Source organism: Petaurus breviceps, unplaced genomic scaffold, assembly GCF_028583685.1.
Source record: "Petaurus breviceps papuanus isolate PSGF00001 unplaced genomic scaffold, PetGlider_PUasm1.0 90849, whole genome shotgun sequence".
Taxonomy (NCBI): domain Eukaryota; kingdom Metazoa; phylum Chordata; class Mammalia; order Diprotodontia; family Petauridae; genus Petaurus; species Petaurus breviceps.
In genome coordinates this window covers 18,473,663-18,497,822 of record NW_027187361.1, presented here as the reverse complement: position 1 = coordinate 18,497,822, position 24,160 = coordinate 18,473,663, and the positions used below count along the sequence as shown (strand labels likewise).

At 36.6% G+C, this 24,160-nt stretch overlaps 1 protein-coding gene across 1 annotated transcript in view; it reads right to left on the bottom strand.

Moving 5' to 3' along the window:
• Positions 1 to 24,160, bottom strand: part of OCA2 (OCA2 melanosomal transmembrane protein) — a 539,713-nt gene that overhangs the window by 407,921 nt on the left and 107,632 nt on the right. Inside the window, exons 10-11 of the mRNA XM_069073057.1 lie at positions 15,680 to 15,751; positions 13,725 to 13,790 (exon numbers count right to left, since the gene is read on the bottom strand). Of these exons, the coding sequence (XP_068929158.1) occupies positions 13,725 to 13,790; positions 15,680 to 15,751 (138 nt within the window). The remainder of the gene's footprint in view (positions 1 to 13,724; positions 13,791 to 15,679; positions 15,752 to 24,160) is intronic.

The following is a 24,160-nucleotide window of genomic DNA, read 5'->3' as shown; positions in this document are numbered from 1 at the left end:
AGATGAAGCATTGTCTGTAACTAACAGCAAGAAGCTCAGTGTGACTGGACTGCCAGGTCCCTAGAGGGGAGTCAGGTATAAGAAGACTAGAAAGGTAGAAAGGGGTGAGATTAGGAAGGGTTTTAAAAGCCAATCCAAGGATTTTCTTTTTTATCCTAGAGGCAATATGTAGCTACTAGTGTTTTCTGAAGAAAGGGATAATATGGTCAGGCTTATGCTTTAGGAAGATGAGAGTTAAGTAAATGATGGACTGGAGGGAGGAAGAGACCTATGGCAGGGAGACCAACCAGAAATCTACTGCAATGAGGTAATGAGGGAAGGTACCAGAGTAGCAGCCATGTGACTGGAGCAAAAGAAAGATACATAGACAGACAGACAGATAGGTAGGTAGATAGATATGATAGATCTATATATGTGTGTGTATGCATGTATATGTACATTTACATGTATATTTGTTGTTGTTGAGTAATTTCAGTTGTGTCTGACTTTGTGACCCCATTTGGAGTTTTCTTGGCAAAGATACTGGAGTGTTTTACCATTTTCTTCTCCAGCTCGTTTTACATATGAGGAAGCCTGGGCAAACAGGGTTAAGTGACTTGGCCAGGGTCACACTAGATGCACATCTAGTAAGTGTCTGAGGTCAGATCTGAACTCAGGAAGATGAGTTTTCCTGACTCCAGACCCGGTACTCTATCCACTGCATCACCAAGCTGCCCCACACATATGTATGTATAGATATATATGTATATACGTGTGTACATATATATAAGCATACATACATATGAGATGAAGGTAGAAATAAGACTTGGCAAGAAAGTGGATATGTAAAGTAAGTGAGAGTGAGGAATCAAGGGAAAGAACAAGATTTCAAGCTTGGGTGACTGGGAACATGACAGTACCCTTGAGAGTAATAGAGAATTTGGGAAGAGAGGAGAGAGTAAGGGATAAAAAGTTTTCTTTTGAATGTCTTGAGTTTAAGACAGGATATCCAGCTGTGATGTCTAACAAGCATTTGGTGACATTTGGAAGTCAGAAGAGAGGTTAGGATCTCAAAAACAGATTTGAGAATCTTCTACATAGTCATAATAATTCAGTCCATGGGAGCTGATGACATCACCAGGTTACATAGAATGAAAAGAGAAGAGGGCCCAAGACAGCTCCTTGGGGACATCCACAGCTAGTAGAAGAAAATCCAGCAAAAGAGAGTGAGCAGCAAGGGTTCCCACAATTGTTAGTACTCTCTCCCTCCTTAAATTATTTTGTATGTAGTATGCATTGTATCCCTTCAGTAGAATGTAAGTCCCCTGAGGGTTTCACTTTTTTCTTTCTATACTCAGTGCCCAACAGAGTGCCTTGCATAGTGACTAGTACATGTTGATTAAATTAATTGAATTAAGCTATAAAAATAAGAATGATGGAAGAATGAAAATTATGACTGAAAAAGTTGCCAAAACAAAATGTCTAATGACACAATACATACATAAAATAGAACAGTGGTGTCAAACTCAAATAGGAACTGATCTCTTCATGCCACATATTGACTTACAGAACCACAAATTAACATTATTAATGTTGTATTGCATTTTAAATTTATTTTCTTAAACATTTCCCAATTTCATTGTAATTTGATTCACTGGAGAGTTCATTAACTTATATGGTAGAAATTTAACACTCTAAAATAGAAGATAGGATGTCAGAATGGGACACATTTATCATACTTCACTTGGGTCAAGAAAATTCAAATGGGAAGTGATAATGTCAGAGAAAAATAAATTCAAATTGGAAACCACTAAGAGAGATAGAGAAGAGAATTACTTATATGCAAAATTATTATTAAACAGTGGTTGAATATAAATATTTAACATCTAAAAACTTAATGGCACAGCATCTAAGAATATAAAGGAAAGGTAACTGGAAAACAATTTGCAAAAATAATTGGAAACATAAATTTTGATAATGAGAGAATTCAATATCTTACTTTCAGTATCTGATAATTGAAATAAAATTAATAACAAGAAGTTAAGATTAATAAAATGCTAAGAAAATTGGATTTGACAGATACATAGAAAGAATTAAATAAAAAGGTAATAAATATATTGTGTTTCAGCTTTGCATGGAATAATCACTAAATGTCATGCTCTAAGGGAAAAAAGAAGTTTTGAACAAATTGAGAGAGATCAAAATATTAAATATTGCATTATGGATGATAATACATTTTTTTAAAGTAATCAACAATAAAAATCTGATAAAAAATATACAGGTCTACATGAAAGTTAACTATTCACTGAATAATTCCTGGACTTAATAAAATGTTAAAATCATAATAAAAGCATTAAAAATAATAATATACATACCAAATATCAGAATGTACCAAATACATGCAAAGTAGCACTCAGAGACAAATGTGTACCTTTCATTTGTGGAGAAATTTTTTAAATTAAGTTTTATTCATTCCTATTGCTTTTGCAGCACAGTCATCCCCAATATATCTATGCCCCAATATTGGACCCCCATCAACAATAAAGAGTTAAGCAAAACTGAGGGATACGGTGACCATTCTGATAATGCATGACAATTTTATCCTTCATCCAAAACAGAAAAAAATAATATTGTTTGCAGTTTAAAATTAGAAAATGAACAAATTAAGATGCTAAAAGCAAAGTAGGAAATTGGTAATAAAAGGAGAAAGAATAAAATATAAGTAAATAAGTAAAAGGAAGCTATGTTTTTTTAAAAAAAATACTAATAAAGTTGAGTTTCCAACTATAAAATTTATTCCTAAAAGGCAAAAATTATTATCAAATCACCAAATCAAAAAGTCACATCAAATGTAAAAGAAATAAAAAGAACTATCAAAGATAACAAAAGTAAGATTATACAAGAAATGGATGAATATTTACAACATTATAAAATATTCAAAGTGACTAAAGAGGGATTGAAGAATCTAAATAAATCAAACTCAGAAGAATCAATCACACAGGAATTATTAAAGGAATGTCATATAAAAGACCTCAGCATCAAATATATTTTCAAATGAATTCAATATTCAAAGAACATTCATATTTATTCATTCAAAGGATGAATAAACCCTATACTACATAAACTACTTTCAAAAATTCTTTCTATGAAGCAAATATTATTTGATCACAAACCTGGCAGAAATGCAGCAGAAGAAGGAAAATGGTAAGCCAATATTACTAATAAATATTAATGTAAGTGGACATGTTAATAAAATAGGCAGATTATAGTATCATTTTAAAAAATTTTCATTATGATCAAGTACAATTTATATCAGAAATACAAGAATGATTCAGTAACAAAAGAACAATCACTATAAAAATTACAACAGCAAGAAGAGCATTTCATTTTGTCAGATGCAAAAGTCCCCAATGACTTAAAGTTGTAGATCACCCAAAGGATATAGGAAATGGAACTTAGACTGAAGCTTCCTGCCAACACAGAAGAAGTGGAATAAATAGAAAAGTCCTTGATCAATTCAGTTGTCTTTGTACGCTACTAGATGAACAGGAGCCCTGTTATACAAAAGTGCATCTGGACGGGTGGGTGATACTTATTCACAAGATAGTTCCTAGGCTAGAGATTTGAGCTTCAGGCATCATAGAACTGAAGCCTTCTTGGTAAGCCCCTGAAGAGGAATTGATCAGGGCATAGGTGAGAAAAGCCCAAGGTCTACATCCCTGCATCAATCTGGGTCTCTTGTCCTGATCTTCACCTCCTACCTTGCCCACCCATCCCCATACACACAAAGACATTGCCCTGAGAATAATCTAGTAAACTTCACTGGACCAAAGGACTGAGACGTTTCCTTGTTATTCTAGCAGAATTCCTGGGATAGCAGCTGCTGAGAGCAGTGTCTAGTACTCCAGTAAGTGGATTTCCAAGAACTGAGTGATCCCTCTGTCAGATGTGCTCTGTGAGAGTGAGCACATTTTCCCCAAAAGGAGAATCTACATGTGAAAGAGTATATCATAAACTTTGGTGAGCACTTAGGAAAGAAATTATTGATTGATTTTAATTGTAATGAGTTCACTAAAACAGTCATGCCAAACTAATTTCATCTCTCTTTTTTTAATAAGGTTACTCAATTTGTATGGTTGGATAGGACTGAATCTGTGGTCTTATTAGTATAGAGAGCTCCAAACGAAGGTAATCTTTCTACCAATGTAAATTGGCATTTTTTGCAGCTTATAGTCTTAGAGAGTTGCCTTTGCACCCTGAGAAGTAAAATGATTTGCTCAGGATTGAAGACCAAATTATGTGTTAGAGGTGAGACTTAAATCTGACATGGTCAGATTTGTACTTTTGAAAAATAGTTTTGACTGCCACTTGCCTTTAATGACATATAGAAAAATTATGTCCTTGGTACTAACCTACATAATACTTTTATCAATCACTTGGAAAAATATTGGGTATTTCAAACATCCTAGTGTGGTTTGAAGCTTTTAAGTTTTAGTAGCAAACACTAAGGTGTTTGGAACACTCTGTACATAGAAGATACATATATAGAATTTCCAGATGAGAGGTATAGCTAATACATTGTATTATAGACTCAATATTTTAAAAGTTAACAATAGCCTGGAAAGCTTGGCCCACACTAACAAGCTGAAATATATGTAAGTGGTCTAACCATTCAGGAAAACAATTTAGAACTGTGATCAACAAGGGAAATTGTACATACCTTTTCATTGAGTGAAACCACTACTAGGGCTTATGCCCCCCAAAAAGTTGAAGTAAGAGAAAAAAGCACCCATATGCACAAAAATATTTATAGCAGCTTTTCCCATGATGGCAAAGAACTGGAATCTAAGTGTGTCTCCATCAACTGGGGAATGGTAACCCATCGAGTAGGGAATAACTGATCAAATTATGGTATATAGGTGTAATGGAATCCTACTGTGCCATAAGAAATGATGAAAGGGACAGTTTTAGAGAAATCTGCATAGACTTACATGAATTTATATGTAGAGTGAAGTGAGCAGAATCAGGAGAGCAACTTATATAAAAACAGCAATGTAAAAACAAACAGCTTTGAAGGGCTTAAGAACTCTGATCAATGGAGAAACTGATTATTACTCTAGAGGACCAATAATGAAGCCTGAGACCCACCTCTTGACAGAAAGATGATAGACTTAAGATATAGAATGAGACGTGCCTTTTTGGACATGACCAATATGGGAACTTATTTTACTAGTCTATACTTATTTGTTACAAGGGCTCTGTTTTTCTTCATTTTTCAGTGCAAAGTAGACAAGAAAGAAAATAAATGCTTATAATCAAATAGAATAATTTTTAATGTATTTAAAATAAATTTTAACATTTTTATTTTAAAAATAAAATTTTAAATAGACATATAATAAAGGTAAGGATGAAATTGTTCAAGGATCAAAATATCAGCTGAATATACATAGGATCTAGGAAGATAAAGGTGAAGGGGGGGGGGGCGGTGAAATACCTATGAGGTTTAGTCCAATATATAAGTTCAATATGAGTCAAGAATGTGACCGTAACTAATAAGAAAAAGTTAGTATAATAAATTTGTGCTTAGCACATACTTCTTTGTATTGTTATTTTGTATGCCATCTTTGTTTTCTCTTGAGTAAGGACAGGAAATTATCTTATATCCCTTTGTAAACTACCTCTTCTGCCTCCCCCAACACCATTTCCAGCATGTCACGTACGATGCATCTAGTACACACTCGATGTTTCCTGCTAGTGATGATGTTACATAAATTTTAACTAAAGTTAAAATTTTCCAGTGGCTGACCTCAGCAGCCTCCCTAGATGACAGAAGATAGTTTCAATTATTCACAGGTTTTGGAGCTACCAGTGAGATAACTTTAAATAGCTATTTGGAGAACTGTGTGCTCGTCTAATCGATGAAAGCTTAAGGTAAAAAATAATTATTGAACTGATTTCATACTTTCTCACTGTCAAAGTGAGACAGATCAACCAGCTCTCCTGCAGAACTTCTTAGAGAACAAAACAAGCTAAGAACCTGGTATCCCTGAATACAGAAAAAAAGAAAGGGACACACAAATTCAAATCATTTTCATGAAATCTTTTGCTTCAAAGAGAAAACATCAAACAACTTTGAAAGACCGATCAATGAAATGCTCAACCATGACTCCAGAGGGCCAATGATGAAGCATGGTATCCATCTCTTGACAAAGAGATGATAGACTTACAATGCAGAATGAGATAACACATTTTTGACATGACCAATATAGGCATTTGTTTTGCTTGACAGGGTTTTGCTTTGCTTTTTTGTTTTTCCAATGGAGAGATTGGGGAAAACCTAGAGGGAATCTTATATTGTTCATATTATTCCCCTCACCATTGTTTAAAGAATGGATCTCCATTCCGAGTGATTACTAGGCTAGAGATGCAGCAACCACTCACAGCCCAATCTCACTGCTCATAATCAGGAGCTTTTTGACATGCTCTTATTTTTTTTATCTACACCAGTTTGCCTCATCCCTAGAGGCTCACCATATTGGTGCAAACAGTGTGGAGACCCAATTGGTTGTATCCCTACTGCATCTCAGAATTCCTGAACTTAAGCAATCCACAAGCCTCAGGCTCCTCAGTACCAGAATTGCAGGTATATATACCTCCACACCTAGCCTTCAGCCCAACCATCATTCTATAAGTAAGGAACCTGAGACCTAGAGTCACTTGTTCAGGGTCACAGAGTGACGTAGCAATAAAACTTGTATTGGAACCTAATACTCTCTCTCTACATCCCTGTTAACCTAAAATATGAATTGTGAATTATCTTGGTCAATATCTATCCTCTCTTCTCCTTCCTACATTTTCCTCTTCTGTCAGTCCATTCAAGAGTATTATTTTTGACTCCACTCTAGGCAGGAAAATTCCACTGATCCATGTTGGAGACGATTCTTGCAAAGGGTGGCTCAAGTCAAGTGTTTACTGGACATCTCTTATCCTGACAACAGCAGAGTCTTCCCCTCCGAGTGTAAGGACAGAGGACCCACTTAGAATTGGTATATGGGATTTTTAAAGCATCCTTTTGGAGGAGGCAAGAGTCTGAAATATGTTTTTCATTGGTTTGGGGCGGTAGTATCAAAGTCAAAGAGAAATCATAGCCTCTAATGTATACATAAGGATTCCTATGGGCTACATATTGACTTAGTTTAAAATGCAATTTTATCTATATTTTATTTTATTTCCCAGTTACATTTTAATTTGGTTCAAACTTCATTTAAGAATGTTATGGGTATAACATAGCCCACAAGTCACATGTTTAAACATACTCTGGTATAGGGATCTCTTTGCGAGGAAACTTCCTCTACCAATGCAGATCATGAACCATTTTCCTGATGTTGTGTGATCTTAGAGAATGACCCAGAGCACTGAAGAAGTGTCTTTCCAGTATACATCAGAGGGTCAGGACTCACTGATTCAAAGACTGGCTCTATTTGTGTCCTCTGCCTCTGAGCTTTCACAAGGTTGTCTACATTTAATGTAAGGGAAGGGGGGAAGTATGGAATTTAATGGTAAATGATGATTTTCTTAAGTTTGCTGCTGATTCTTTGGTAGACAGACCCTTGTTGGTACTTCCATTTACTACAGCTGACTTACCCCAGAATTACTTTGAGAGTACAGAATTTGCTCTTAGTACTATTCTGGGCACAGAGCATATACTGGTTGGTATTACTTATACCTTTTGTTCTTTATATGCTGTTTCCTCCAGGTATTCTATAATCTCATGTAGAGCAAGGATTACATCTTGCTTGGGTATCCCCCAAAGTATCCCTGACTCCAACAATATTACATTCTTGGCAGGGAGGGGTGTGATTATATATGTATATATTCAGGCATGGCATGCCTGGCATATAAGTAGACAAATTATAAATCCAAAGTAAATATAAGATAACTTTTGAGGATGAAGCAAAAATAACCAGCAGGGAGGGGAGAAAGACAAGAAAGGTAGAGAGGATGGTACTTGAGCAGAGTTTTGATTGACTCTAGGTATTCCAAGAGGTAAAAAGGAGAAGGGAGTGCATTCCATGTACAGGGGATCTATTCATGGATACAAGAGATGGAGTGTCATGTATGAAGGAGAGCAAGTAGGTCAATTTGGTTGAACCATAAAGGATATGAAAAGAAATAATATGAAATAAATCTCTGAAAAAAAAATTGATGCAGCAATACTACTGCTTGCCATATACCCAAAAGAGCTAAAAAAAAAAAACAGAAAGAGACTCAGGTATACAAAGGTATTTTAAAGCAAAAATAAATAAATAAAACAGGTAAGAAAATATGTCCCCATCAACTGAAGAATGGCTAAAGAAATCATGATATGTGAATATAATAGAACATTAACACACTGTAGCAGCAAGCACCTGAGCATACCTAGATCTTAGATCTTCTTTTCTAAAGGAAAGCAACTCAAAATGGGTTAACAATCTTACTTTAATGAATCAGACATATGTCATCTACCTAGTTCAGGGGAAAAAGGTCAGCACCCCAAACTTCAGAGAATACAAACAAGTTACAAGCAGAAATTATAAGCAGATAGAGAAACAGATCAGCAAACAGGCTTCCAGCTGTCTGATCATTACATCCATACTTAGTCTCCTGGATCAGAGAATGTCACAACCCTCTTGAACCACTGCCCAATCACAAAGCAACAAGGTGTGGACATTCCTGAAAACAAGCCTCCTGCCACATGCTCCATGTGACCACATTCAGCCTATTAGGGGGAAGAGTATATTTTCAAATCTGGGAAGGTTCCCAGAATCACTTAAGCCTATCAAAGGTCCAAGGGGCAGGGAAGCTCTTCAGATTCCCATTCCCATAGCACATATGCTACAAAATGATTAACATGACACATTCAAAGAAACCTAAGAAAATTTTTTCAAACTAATGCAGAATGAAGTGAGAAGACCCAAAAGAATAATATACACAAGGATAATAGTAATATAAAGGAAAACAACTTTGAGAATTCAGAATTTTGATCAATTAAGTGAAGATTGATGATGAAACCTATGTCCATCCTCTTGTGAAAGAAGATTTAGATTATAGGTACAGAATGAGACGTACTCTTTCTAATATACCCAATACATCAATTTTTTTTGCTTGACTACAGTTATTACAAGAGATTATCCTCTCTTGGAGTGCTGATGGGACCTTGATGAATAATGTTAGAGATGGAAAAGAAAGAAAGAAAAGAACATCAATGAAATATTTCAAAATGCTTAAGAGAGAAGGAGCTTCAGAAGGCAACCTAGACAAGCTAAGCAGTTTTCTTGCTGCTATGTTAAAGTTAATAATTCTATTTTTTTTTTTTGCTTTTTGGAGGGCAGTTGGGGTTAAGTAACTTGCCCAAGGTTACACGGCTAGTTTTTTTGTGTGGGTGTTAAGTGTCTGAGGCCGGAACCGAACTCGGATCCTCCTGACTCCAGGGCCAGCATTTTACTCACTGTGCCACCTAGCCACCCCAATAATTCTATTTTTGAAAACTGTATAACAAAGTTTGTGGTTAAATAACAGTCAGAATTTACATAGCATTTTAAGATTTACAGGCACTTTATATAGATTACCCTATTTGAATGTCACAACCACTCTGTAAGGCAGGTGCTATTGTTATCCTCATCTTAGGGACAAAAAATACTGAGACTAGAATAGGTAAAGTGACTTGCCCAGGGTCATATATCTAGTAAGCATCTAAAACTGGATTTGAACTCCAAATTTCTTGATTCTAATCCTCTATTCCTGGCACTACTCAACTGTCACATGCAATCTTGTTTGTATATAAAATGTCAACTTTTACTGATGTTTTTAAAATTCACAATAAAAACAAAAACTAGAAAGACAAAAATAGATTAAAACTAAATTATAAAAGATTTTAAATGCCAAAGAAAGCATTTGTATGTGATCCTAGAGACTGTAGGGAGGCACTTAGAGCTCTTCATGTGGGGGAGTCAGACCTGGGCTGACACTTTGGCAGCTGTATAGAGCACAGCTCGGACAGATGAAATAAGATAGCTGTTGGGGGACTAAACAATATTGTGACCATATGGATGGCTAAAGGGGGGGTATATATGAGAGAGAATATGAACATAGAATCAATAAGACTTAGTCATTTAATCAGATGTTGGGAGGGTGGGATGAAAGAGAGTAAAGAATCAAGGAAGGCTGAGGCTTTGAACCTTGGTGCCTGAAAGTACTAAGGATGTCAAAATTAGGGAAGTTAGGATGTTTGGGTAGCAAGATGAGTTCTGTTTGGGATATATTGAAATTGGAGATGTCTGCAGGATGTATAAGTGGAAATATCTAATAGGCATTTGGTGATGTGAGACAAATTCTGCAGCAAAAAATTAAAATAGAATTTATTCATGAGCTGTCAGGGCATTTTAATTGTTTTCAGAGAAAAACAAAATCAAGCAAGCATGAACTGACATTTCTTTATTGAGAGTTTACTCTCTCTACTGATTTAGAGAGGAGTGAATATATAGATCCAGGAGTTATCTGTAGAGAGATGATAATTTAACCAATAAAAGATGATAAGATTACCCAAAGAGAAAGATAGAGGGAGAAGAGTAAAAAGAGGAGGTCAAAGACAGAGCTTTGGCATCCTCCCACAATTAGGAAGTGGTACATGAAATAATGGGTGGCTAGGTACTACAGTGGAGAGAGCACTGAGCTTGGAATCAGGAAGACTCATCTCTATGAATTCAAATCCAGCCTCAGATACTTACTAGCTGTGTGACCTTAGGCAAGTCACTCAAGCTTATTTGCCTCAGTTTCCTCATTTGTAAAATAAGTTGGAGAAGGAAATGTCAAACCACTCCATATTGAATATACTCCAGTATACCTGTCAAAAAAACCCTCCAAAAAGGGGTCATGAAGAGTCGGACTCAACTAAAATGACTAAACAACAACATGAAACAATGATCCAGCAAAAGATACTGACAAGCAACTAGACAGTTGTGTTATATGATTGTGATAAAATACTATTGTGCTATAATTAATGGCAAGCAGGATGCTCTCAGAAAAAACCTGGAAAGACTTACACAAACTGATACAAAGTGCCTTCCTGAACCAAAAGAGAGCAAGATCACAAAAAGCCAGAGAAGAGTATCTGGGAGAAAGGCCAGTCAACTACAAATGCTGTGGAACTGTTAACAAGTAAGATAAGGACATTGGAATTGTCATTTAAGAGGTCCTTGGCAACTCTAGATATAGCCATTTCAGTAGATAATAAAATCAGAAACCAGATTATAAGTATCTGAGAAGTAAATGAGAGTTGGGAATGCAGAGATGAATGTACTGGACTTTTCTTTTTCAATGATTCATCTTATCTTTTGAGTAATTAGTTCTTTATTATCTCTCATAGCCCTCGATTTAACAATTTTTATGAAGTAAAAACAAAACCTGAAATATATAGCTTCATACTGATTCAACCATTCTGTAGAGCAATTTGTTACTATGCCCAAAGGGCTATAAAATCACGCATATTCTTTGACCAAGCAATACCACTACTCGGTTGTAGCAGCAAGCACCCTAGTATACCCAGGATGACGGCTAGCACAGGCTCCTTGATCTGCTTTTCTCAAGGAAAACAACTCAAAAAGAGTTAACAATCTTACTTTAATCAAACATATATCATTTACCTAGTTCAGGGAGAAAAGTCAGCAGCCCGAACTTCAGAGAATACAAACAGAAGTTACAAGCAGACAAAAATACAGACAGAAAAATAGACCGACAGGGCTTCTAGCTGTCTGACCATTACATCGATGCCTAGTTAGTTACCAGTGAGAGAAACACCAACATCTGGGTTTTTGAAGTCGGAGGGCCTCAACGGTTGCCTAGAGTCTCATCTGGATAAATGACACAACTCTTCCCAAAGTGAGCCAGCCCCAAAACAAAACCTCTTCTCAGAGGCATATAGAGCCTTCTCCAGGGTCAGAGAACATTACAGTCTTCTTGACCCATTTGACTACAAAGTAACAAAAGTTGTGCCTTCCTGAAAAAGAAGTCTCCCACCACAGGCTATTATGACCACATTCAGCCTATTAGGGGGCAAAGTTTATTTTCAAATCAGCAAAGGTCCTCAAATTCACCCTAGCCTATTAAGGGGCAGGGAAGATCTTCAAATTCCCATTATCATTACATAGGTCTGTATCTTAAAGAGACCCAAAAGCAAAAGGGAAAAGGACCTATATGTACAAAAATATTTATAGCAGCTCTTTTAGTGGCTGCAAAGAACTGGAAATTCAATGGCTTGCCCATTAATTGGGGAATGGCTGAGCAAGTTGTGTTATAGGATTGTGATAAAATACTATTGCACTATAATTAATGACAAGCAGGATGCTCTTAGAAAAAAACCTGGAAAGACTTACACAAACTGATGCAAAGTGAAATGAGCAGAATATTGTATGATGATAAACTGTGAATGACAGTTATTCTCAGCAATCAATGATCTAAAACGATTCTGAAAGACTTATAATGACAATGCTATCCATCTCCAGCAAAAGAACTGATGGAGTCTTAATGCAGGTTGAAGCATACTTTTTCTGTACTTTATTTTTCTTGTTTTTTTTGTCTATGTTTTCTTTAACAACAGTAGTAACAAGGAAATGCTTTGCATGACTGCACATGCATAACCTGTATCAATGAGGGGAAGACGTGAGGGAGGGAGAGAGAGAATTTCGAACTCAAATTTTTTTAAACAAATATTAAAAAATTGTTTTACATGTGGTTGTGGAAAATGAAATATTGTATATAGAGATACATATGCATAGTCCAGCAAAAGAAATTTCGACATTAGCAATGTCTGAAAAAATATATTTTTGACAACTTTTTCTAAGAGTTTAATTGGGAAAAGAAGGAAATATATAGGGATATAGTAGAATTAAGTTTCCCCTATACCCAGGTCAAAAATAGGGATAAAAAAATAATGACACATCTATCGAATTGCTCTGAAGAGTAGAAAGTTTTTCCAGATTTATAACAAATAAAAATTTAAATATCGTTCACGGCATTTTTAAGGATGGATGAGATAAGATATGCATGTATTTATAGGCACCAGCACAGCAACCAGTAGATTGAAGATCAAAGATTGGAGGAGAGCACTTTGGGGGGAAATGTTTTGGAAAAGATGATAATTGAAGGAATCAGGTTCATACAGCTAAGACATAAGGCAGACTATGAAGCCAGCCTACTAATCAGGCCCTAATTCTCAGTGTCCCATAGCTTAAGGTTCACTGTCATGCCCACCAAAAGGTTTTAGCTCGTCCTTTCTTTGAGATAAAATATTGATGAGTTGCTTCAACTATGTGGGCCTCAGTTTCCTCCTCTGTAAAATGAGGTAGTCTTACTCTGTGATCTTGAAATTTCCATGGTCCATGAAAAATCCACGATCCTATGCACATGCTGTCGAAGTGCTAACCTCAGGGAAATTAGATTCTCCCTAATCTTTAAAACATGCTATATTTATCACTAAAAAGAAGGCAAATTCTGCAGCTAAAACTAACTAGAGCTTATTCATGAGCTGTCAAGACATTTTAATTGTTTTCAGAGAAAAAAAATCAAGCAAGCATGAGTTTGCATTTCTCAATCAAGCACTGATTTTCAAACCTTTCAGGGTCTTTTAATAAAACAGAAGGCTTAACAAAAGCTAAAGAAAGTATCCTCGAGGTCCAATACTGATGTCTCACAGGGAGGGTTTTAATTACCATTCCAAATAATAAAGCCAGAGTCTCGTAATCAATCCACTCCACCACTCTGACCAGGCTGGGTCTCTGCAATCAAAGAAGAAAATCACCAGTGAGTACTGTGTATCACCAATGTAGTCATTAGCTGTGAACATATAAACACCTCTCACTTAAAATCCCTCTCCAGTGGGCTAGAACCTATTAGGCTCCTTGCCTCTGGAGAGCACTGACAGCCTAGTTCTCACAAATTCAATTGCATGCATTCAACATCTTTTTTTTTAGAAATACAGACCCAGGATTATTATATAAAGAAATGAAACATTCATTCCAACAAACCATCCCACCTCTAGCCCCAAACTTATTTTCTCATAAAATCTGCTCAATGTTATAGCAACAATAAGAAAAAATACTTGAATGTAAGTAATGCTATATACTTTTCAAAATGTTTCTTTGTATTTATAAAATATAATTTAATATTATAATAACCCTGGTATGGCCAGAGGATAAATATAATTATCTCCATTTTACACATGAGGATATTGAGAAATAAAAAGGTAAAAATGTCTTTACCAAGGTCATACAAATAATTAAAGGAATACATATGAACATAAGATTTGAACATGGATCTGGTAATTCCTAGTTTACTTCAATTTCTTTCTTTCTTTTTTTCTTTGCTTTTTGGAGGACAATTGGGGTTAAGTGACTTGCCTAAGGTCACACGGCTAGTTTTTGTGTTAAGTGTATTAGGCTGGATTTGAACTCAGGTCCTCCTGACTCCAGAGCCAGTGCTCTATTCACTGCACCACCTAGCCACCCCCTAGTTTACTTCAATTTCAAATGGCAGGATAGTATAGTGGATAGAGTAGTGATTTCTAAAGGGAACCATGGTACCTTCCCAACAATTGTTGGGCGAGAAAGTGGGAAGCGTGTCATCCTCCTCCATGACATTGTCATTTCTACCTCCACAACATCTCTCACATCCATCACTTTCTTTCCCCTCAGCTAGCTACTATCTTAGTTCAAGCCCTCATCTCCTCTCAGGTGGATTATTGCAAAGCCCTCCTATTTGGTCTCCCTGCCTCTACTTTTTCATTTCAATCTTATCCTTCATACATCTGCCAGAATGATTTTCTTAAAGCAGAAGTTGAAAGAGAGAGAGAGAGAGAGAAAGAGAGAGAGAGAGAGAGAGAGAGAGAGAGAGAGAGAGAGAGAGAAAATTAAGAAACTTTTAAAAGATAACAGCAGTCACCAAAATATCCTTTTTGGCATCAGAAAAAGAACGAAAACAGTCACCTAACCTCATGGGCCTCAGTTTATTCATCTGTAAAATTAGGAGGTTAGACTAAATGGCTAATGGGATATTTTCCAACCCTTGATGTCTGATTCTGTATTTCATCTCCTTCACTTGAGTTGCTAAGCCCCATCTTGTTACTGCGTGGCTATATATGTAGAGATGCTTTGAAGTAATTAATTTAATTGAGCCAAACTGTTAGTTATTTTGCAAATTAGTAATACACAGATGGTTTGACTGAACTTCGCCACATAGACATTCTGCCAAATATATGGATTTAAAAGTCATTCATTCTATGCCCTGTGTGATGTCGGACAATTCACTTAGGCCTCCTGGCCCTCTGTGTCCTCATCTGTAAAATGAAAGGGGTGGGCTAAGTGGACTTGGGGTGTCTTCCAGTTCTAATTCCATGTTCATGGAAACCAATTTATTTTCTACATATGCTTCTTATTTGATTCTAACCAGAAAGAAACCCAACTATGCATAATGCTTTAAGACAACAATGGCCTTCTCCCAAGATCACCAGCTTGTAGAAGGGCTGTGTTAGGCTACTGACTAAAGAAAGCTGCAGAAATGACAAGAGAAAGAGGGAGAAATTTTACCTAAAACTGAATTGGATCCTCCCAAAAGCTCTAAGCATAACATCTTACCAAGACGGCTAAGCACTTGAAATGTCGCAACTTACGTCACCAATAACAGCTAATGCCGCTAATGCTGCAAGGGAGCCCAACATTGCCGCCAGAGTTCTGTGAACAATCTGCAATAAAAGAAAAGGCTTTATTGGAGAAAAGTTCCATCCCAATCCATACAACTAGTCACATAACTGGGTTAAAGAGAACTCATTTGTATCTGTTTATCATACTTATCAGTTTTATGATGTCATTTTATCCAAACTCTGTCAAAAGCCATGGGGGCTATTGCAGTCCAGAGCTTGTAACCCCTGTAGCAAGGACTCCTGAAGAAAGCAGCTTCCTTTTACTTAATAATTAAATTTTGTTGCTAACATAGTGGAAGAACTGGATAAAGCATGTTCTATCAGAAAGCCTACACTAAAATGTCATTACTGATTTACAACAATTTAATCCCTAGGCAACTGGAACATTAGTTCTACAAAACAAATCAATTCTGCCCAATTAACTGAGAATGTTATTAAACCAAATGTATACAGGCAAATGTTTGATCTAATTGTGGGTATTCCATGTTATCTCTGAATCACACAAGTATATTTGGTTTTTAATTATTATTCAAATAGAAATGAAATTTCTAAGAAGAAAAAAAAAATCCAGAGGAAATTAATAGTAGACACAGCAAACTTCATTTGCCACTAATTTTATCAGAACAAGCCTGCTGCAAACGTATTGATAGATGGAGCACCAGCCTCTCAGGGACTCCATTTGTTCCTATGGTGCTATTAGCCGGAAGAGGAAAATGTTCAAAGGCAGCTTCTTCATCCAGTTAATTGCTACAATGAAACCAGTCTGCTGTGGAGTTTTTTTTTTCAGTCTGACCCACTTTTGCAGTACAATATGTACTATCAACAAATAGGCAGACAATCCAGTTTTTAAAGTATATTTGAAATACAATGGGGAAGGGAGAAATGCTGATTGGTTGGCTTTAAGAACAGGGACCCTGAAAGGGCAAAACTATGAGAATACTATTTGAGAAGCTACGCAGTATTATTGGTGCCTCAGGAAGCAAGAATGATTTCACATGTCATTTTTATGATTTCTACCTGAATTCTGACTAGACTTTTTCACTGAATCTTTAGCCCAATTCACCCTCAGTGGGCATAGTAAATACTCGTCTAATTTAAGTAGCTGCGTTAAAGCTAGGAAACAGGGGTTGGCACTTCTAATAGTGTGTTCACCTAGGCTAAGAATTGGAAATTGAGGGAATGCCCATCAATAGGGGAATGACTGAACAAGCTGTTATATATGATCGTGATGTAATATTATTGTGCTATAAGAAATGATGTGTAAGATGATTTCAGAAAAAAAAAACCTGTTAAGACTTATATGAACTGATACAAAGTAAAGTTAGCAGAACTAGGAGAATATTGTACCTAATAATAGCAATATTGTATGATTAAGAACTGTGAATGACTTAACTATTTGCAGCAATACAATGATCCAAGACAATCCCAAAGGACTTATGATGAAAAATGCTACCCCTCTCCAGGGAAAGAACTGTTGTTATCTGAATACAGACTAAAGCAAGCTTTTTTCTTTCTTTCTTTCTTTCTTTCTTTCTTTCTTTCTTTCTTTCTTTCTTTCTTTCTTTCTTTCTTTCTTTCTTTCTTTCTTTCTTTCTTTCTTCCTTCCTTTCTTTCTTTCTTTCTTTCTTCCTTTCTTCCTTCCTTCCTTCCTTCCTTCTCTCTCTGTGTTTCTGTCTCTGTGTCTTTATCTCTGTCTCTGTCTCTACCTTCCTTCCTTTCTTTCTTGAGCCTTCTTACACAAAATGACTAACATGGAAATGTTTTATGTGATTGCACATGTGTAATCTATATCAGATTGCTTTCCATCTCAGGGAGGGGGGAGGAGAGGGAGGGAAGGGTGGAATGTAGAACTCAAAACTTTAAAAAAATCCTAAATGTTAAAAATTGTTTTTACATGTAATTAGGGGGAAAGTAAAATATTATTAAAATATGTTGTTCACTTAGATTTTTTTTCAAGATTTCAGTTCATCTTTCACCTTTGAAAAGTTTTCATGTTTTTGATCCTCCATTGATAACTGATCACAGATTAAAAATTGAAGCAACTGTAAGACAATCCACTCATTCACAAGAAAGATTCCAAAATATTTCTCAATTCTGATATGGTCTTTTTTTTTAAACAGATGCTCAGGAAATACTTGTTTAGATAACTTGGATCTACTACTAGGTGGGGACAGGGAGGAGAGGGGGGTTGAAAATACTATAAGTCTAAAGTGAAAGGTAAGACAGGTAAGAATATGGAAAAATTTCTATTTCTAGGTTGTGTGGTAAAAGGTTGAAGGAGTAGAAGGAAAAAAAGAGGGGTGGCTAGGTGGCAAAGTGAATAGAGCACCGGCCCTGGAGTTGGAAGGACCTGAGTTCAAATCCAGCCTCAGACACAACACACACACACACACACACAAAAACCTAGCTGTGTGACCTTGGGCAAGTCACTTAACCCCAATTGCCCTCCCAAAAAAAAAGGAAAAAAAGAAATTGATCTGAATAATTAAAAAGAAGGAAATTATTTAAGTGATTTGGAGGGGAGTATTATGAACAAAGCTGACAGACAATGTGAGGAGAGAACATTTGGAAGAAATTGTGGAACATTTAAAGGAAAAGAATCTTGAAATCATATTCTACTGGCTTCTGTGAGAGAGGTTGAAGAAGATTAAGGAGGATTAAAGATTAAGGAATTACTAAGGAATTCAGACACCTGAAGAGATTGACTCAAGGATTAGGATTGAAGGAGAAAGAAAATATAGCAGATGACAAGGCAAAGGATGTAAGAAAAGGTAAATAGGACAAATTGGAAGGTGAAGTGAATTGGCAAAGTAGACTGATATAGGTCATGAAATGGAAGCTTGCATCAGAGGATATGGAAGTTAAGGTATACACCTATAGTATTCATGTTACATGGAATTGGCAAGTAAATTAAGAGATAATAATTGGCTACAACAGATTTCAAGTGGTGCCTCGGGGTGATGAGTAAACAACCAAGTGTCACCAAATAGGGAGTTAAAAACAAAACAAGAAAATTATCAATCAGCATGGAAAGTGCATTTAATTTAATTCACTTACACTGAGTAATGTTTGTATTTCTGCCATGGGACCACTATCTTTGTTACACTAACAGATTTCTCTCCCTCCTAGAAGTGAGGTGAAGTACTAAATGAATGCTTTCCCACATTCCAAGTTGTCAGGTTCAATAAAGTATTTACAAAGAAATGGAAATGGAACTTCTTCCTTATGTGGAAGAGGGGGTAAGTGCATCTTATTAAGAGGATGCAAAGTAGAAGAGAGTCACACAAAATAGAGAGAGAAGAAAAAGGATAACTATATGCTTAAAGTAAAAAAAAAAATTTGAGGATCTTTCTGAAGAGGAAAAAGTTTGGTGCTGAGGAAGAAAGAAATGTTTGCTCTTTAAGGAAAAGGTGTCAAATGTGTCGCCAGTGGGCCACATGCCCATAATACTCTTGAGTAAAGCCTGAATTTGATTAAAATGTAGTTCCTATCTAATTTTATGTATTGATGTATTAATAAAAAAGAAATATATAAACATGTATGATTTTTTTTTTGCTTTTTGGAAGGAGGAGGGTAGGGGAATTAGGGTTAAGTGACTTGCCCAAAGTCACACAGCTAGTTTTTGTGTGTATGTGTTAAGTGTCTGAGGCCAGATTTGAACTCAGGTCCTCCTGACTCTTGAGCCCGTGCTCTACTCACTATGCCACCTAGCTGCCCCAACATGTATGATTTTCTAAATCAATATGTGGCCTACCAGGATCTTCAGGTAAGATATAGTAGCCCCCATTTCTATTTGAGTTTGATAAAGTAGAATCATAAAGAAGTAAAATATAATTCTGTAAGGATCAAAGGAAGAAGGAAAGACCAGCAGTGGTGAATGAATTCCTACTGAGGGGTATTGAGGAAGCTCTTGATGACCTGATGTCTATTCGAGAGATGTCTATTATCTTTTGGATCCTGTGCTCAAGAAATAGAAGAAAACTTACCAAGACTCATCAAAATAGATGATAACAACTGACCTCTGGCAATTCACATGAGCACAAACCATACTATCAAAAGGAATCTAAAAAGTATGACCACTAATTACAAATTCTTGTGCAAGAAACCAAGGACCACAGGCCACGGGTTATGTTTTCTTCACTACTATGTTTTGTTGGCAACAGATACAGAAGAGAAAATTTGATATGGTAAGTAAACAGCTGGCTAAGGAGATGGTAGCTAAGAATAGAATTTGGCCTTCTGGAACATAGCTTACAAGGTAATGATGCCAGACTCCTGTTGAGGATTAGAGGTCACCTAACAAAGGCTCATCAAAATGTATTTTCCAGGTGTCTTGAAAATCTGATCAAAAAGGACTTTAAATGAAAAGAGATGAGAGAAAAAGATAAAACTGCTTATATATGCCCACCAAGGTGGCTACCAGAAAGAGGAGCTACAATGAAAGACTAATCCTAGCTGACACACTCGTGAGTTATAAGTAGGCAAATTTCCAAAAAGGAAACCCTAATAGAAGCCATGACCTCAACACATGATGCTTAAAGTTGGGTAGCTAGCAAGAATAACCAGGAATCATAATACAAGGAGAGAAATTAGACTGTACAGCTACACCAAGACTTAGTGAGATAAAGTGTGTAACAGCAGCTGTGTCTGGCTGGGAATCCCCTATTCAGAAGAAAGAGGGTAGCAAAGGAGAGGATGGAGTAACACATCTTAAGAAGATTTAGTAATACAAGGAACTCCAGGAACAGAAAAGAGAAAACATGATGAAGAGTCTTCAGGTAAAGGCCAATGAAAAGAAAAACATAAGTGGGGGCAGCTAGGGAATAGAGCAGTGAACAGAGCACCAGCCCTGGAGTCAGGAGGACCTGAGTTCAAATCCAGCCTCAGACACTTAACACAAAAACTAGCCCTGTGACCTTGGGCAAGTCACTTAATCCCAATGGCCCTCCAAAAAAAAAGAGAAAAACATAAGTGATTTTATCTTAGGAGTATTCTACAGACTTGGGAAGAAAGAATTAATATGTAACCAAGTGTTTCTTGATCAAGAAACTTGGTAGGTAACCAAGATGCAATAGGGCTTTGACCCACGTGACATCTAAGGACCAGCTGAAGGAAATAGGAATGATCATCCCAGAGAAAAGAAAACCCTCGAGGATATGACAGCAAAAATTGTCTTAGTGATAATTTGATCCTTCAAAAAGTAGAAGAATCTGGATCTCATGTACTGAATCTGATTCTCACAAACATAAAAATAATGAATCGGTGCACATTGATCATCTAAAAAAAAGGTTTAAGGGTTCAAAAATACTTCTCAGCACCCTAACTTATTGGGGGAAATGAAGTTTTCCTTAAAAAGAAAAGGAACTTTAATGTTAAGATAAAGAGGGCTAAGGGTCTTATGGCAGGAAGTTGGAGGTAGAAGGGAAGTAGGAGCTCTGGGGAAAAAATCCTTTCTTGCTAAAGAACAAAAGCCTTGGGGGGGAGGGGCAGAACAAGGAGAATAAAGTTGAAAATGCACAGCAAAGAATGAAAGAAAACCTACAAGGAAGCAAAGAAAAGGACAGTTTGAAAACAATGTGTAGCCTTTATTATAAAGGTCTTCTTGAAATGGAAATTTGTTGTTTTATATTAATCCTTCCATGTTCTGCTGTGTAGATGGCAATGCTATTTTTCCTTTCATTTTGTATTTAAGTTTAAAATAAAATTTAAAACTTAAAAAAATAAGTGACAAATGAAATGAATTTACTTGGAGACAAACCAGAGAAAGCAACCAGTATGGTAAAGATCCTTGAGTCCGTATCATCATGGAAGGATCAGCTGAAGGAAATGGGGGCCGTTTATGATACAGAAGAAAAGACTCTGGGGATCATAAGAGTCAGGTTAAGTATTGGAAGGGTCGTCAGGTAGATGAGGGGTCAGATTTGCTCCATTTGGCCTCAGAAGATTAAGCCAGACACAATGGAAAGAATTAGTAAAGAGAAAATGTAAGCTTTATTTAAAAAAAACTTTCTAATAATTAGAATGGACTTTTCTAAAGACAAGACCATTTCCAATCAATAGAGGTCTTTCCAGCAGAGACTAGATGATATGTCAAGTATATCAAAATAGAGTTTCCTTGAGAATGTAGGGTGGAATAGTTTACCACTGAGGTCCCCTCCTAACTCTGAAATTCTGTGATATTCATATAGTTTAAGCAGGGGAAAATGCACATGAAAAATAATTTCATTAGTGTTTTTGGACCCAAATCTGGACTCAAGTCTCATCAGGTCCTACCAACCTTAGGAATATAGCTTTAAATCTGGAAACAGCCTTAGAGACCATCTCGTCTTCTTGAAGACCAATTTAAAACTCTATTTCCAATGAGCCTTCTCTAAAAAGAAAACTTAAAAGTTACCATGTCACTACTCAAATGAAGGGTCAAATGGTGATTGCATTAAAGCAGAGTTATAACTAAACTGCAATGCAAAGTAGTGGGGCACTGAGTCAAATTGATATCCTATGGAGCCACTCCCATTAATCTAATCTGGGTCATCTTCAAAAGCTAAATTCTTTTACTCTTCAGGAGAGACAAACAATACCTGTCATTTCACGTTTCATTTAATAAATATTTTCTGACTGAGTATAATAAAAGAATGTTTAAGCACTTCTCTATTACAGTAAATATGGTTCTCACCTAGAAGAGATAAATAGAATTACTGTAGTTACTTAAAAAATCTCTGACTTCTGTAATAACAAGCCTGAGTTGCTCCAAATGCATTTTAAGACAAAACACTTCCTTTCCACTAACAAAATAAAGATAAGAAAACTAAAGACCAGCCTTGGTCACGTGGAACAAACTAAGAAATAAGCAAAATGGTTCTGTAGAGAATGAGTAGGTTGTTTCAGAAGCAATCGTGGATATTTCTAAATATCAAGGCTTAAGTAAATGAGTTTTTCTACTACTAGAAAGAAAGCAGAGTTAAAATAAATGTGGGCAACAATCCTAAGGAACAAAAAAGGGTTTGTTTGCTTTTTTTTAAGATCGAGGTCCTCCACCTGCACACATGCTAGAGAAAGCAACATGCCTCATCCTACTTTGCATAATCCAAGAAGCATTAGGGCTGAAAACCAGTGCCTGCTTACATGTCAAAAGAGAATAGAAGGAGGTGGCCAGGTGCACAGTGAATAGAGCACTGGCCCTGGAGTCAGAAGGACCTGAGTTCAAATATGGCCTCAGACACTTGACACACTTACTAGTCATGTGGCCTTGGGCAAGTCACTTAACCCCAATTGCCCTGCCTTTCCCCCTCCAAAAAGCAAAAAAGAAGAAGAAGAAGAAGAGATCTTGGTCTGGCCTACATGCTGTTCCTTTATTAACATTAAATGGAAAAATAATTGCTGATTCTCAGGAACCTGTCCCCTAGAAATCATTCCTGGATGCTTGACATTATGGGAATTTGCCTCAGCATCTTAGAAACAGTGTTGGGCTGATCATTGATGTGATCAGTCAGTCAAGCAGCAAAGCAGACCCTGTGCCAAGCACTGGGGACACAAAGGAAGACAAAACAAGGCTGCTGACCTTAGGGAGCTCACATTGTACTGAAAAATTATCCTCCTAAATTCTCTTCTTCAAAATAAGAAACTGTTAAAAGGGGGGAAAGAAAGAATCAGTGTGGTATAATAGAAAAATGCTGAATTGAGAGTCAGAAGACCTCAATTCAAAGTCTATCTCTCCTAATATCCATGTGACTTTAGACAACTAGCTTATAATCTCTATGTCTCAGTTTCTTTACTGGTTAAAAAAGGGGGGTATGGGGGCAGCTAGATGGCACAGTGAATAGAGCACTGGCCCTGGAGTCAGGAGGACCTGAGTTCAAATCCAGCCTCAGACACTTAACACTTACTAGCCGTGTAACCTTGGGCAAGTCACTTAACCCCAATTGCCCTGCCCTTCCCCCCTCCAAAATAAAAAAAGCAAAAAAAGGGGGGGGGATAGAATTAGGTAGCCTACAAGGTCCCTTCAAGCCCTAAAAGTTATCCTATTAAAAAAACAAATTTATCTTTATAGAAATCAAGGAAAACAAACAATTTCAGAAATATTCATTGCTTAGGATACAGTATTCTAGCAATAGAACTAACAAAGAGTCACTTTATAAAACTAGAAAATAATAAAATTCATTAGGAGGTGCCAAAGGTCTGAAATCTCAAAGGAAATAATCAAATTTAGTAGCCCAATTTTTATGAGCCAAAGAACATAAGCAACTTGGGGAAAGACTTCTGGGAAAAAAAGCCATTAAAGAAAGGAAGGTGAGGAGAGGAGAGAATAGAGGGGAAAGAAGGGTGGGGAGGAAGGGAGGAAGGCAGGAAGGGAGGGGAAAGAGGGAGGGAGAGAGGGAGGAAGGGAGGAAGGAGGCAAGGAAGGAAGGAAGGAAGGAAGGAAGGAAGGAAGGAAGGAAGGAAGGAAGGAAGGAA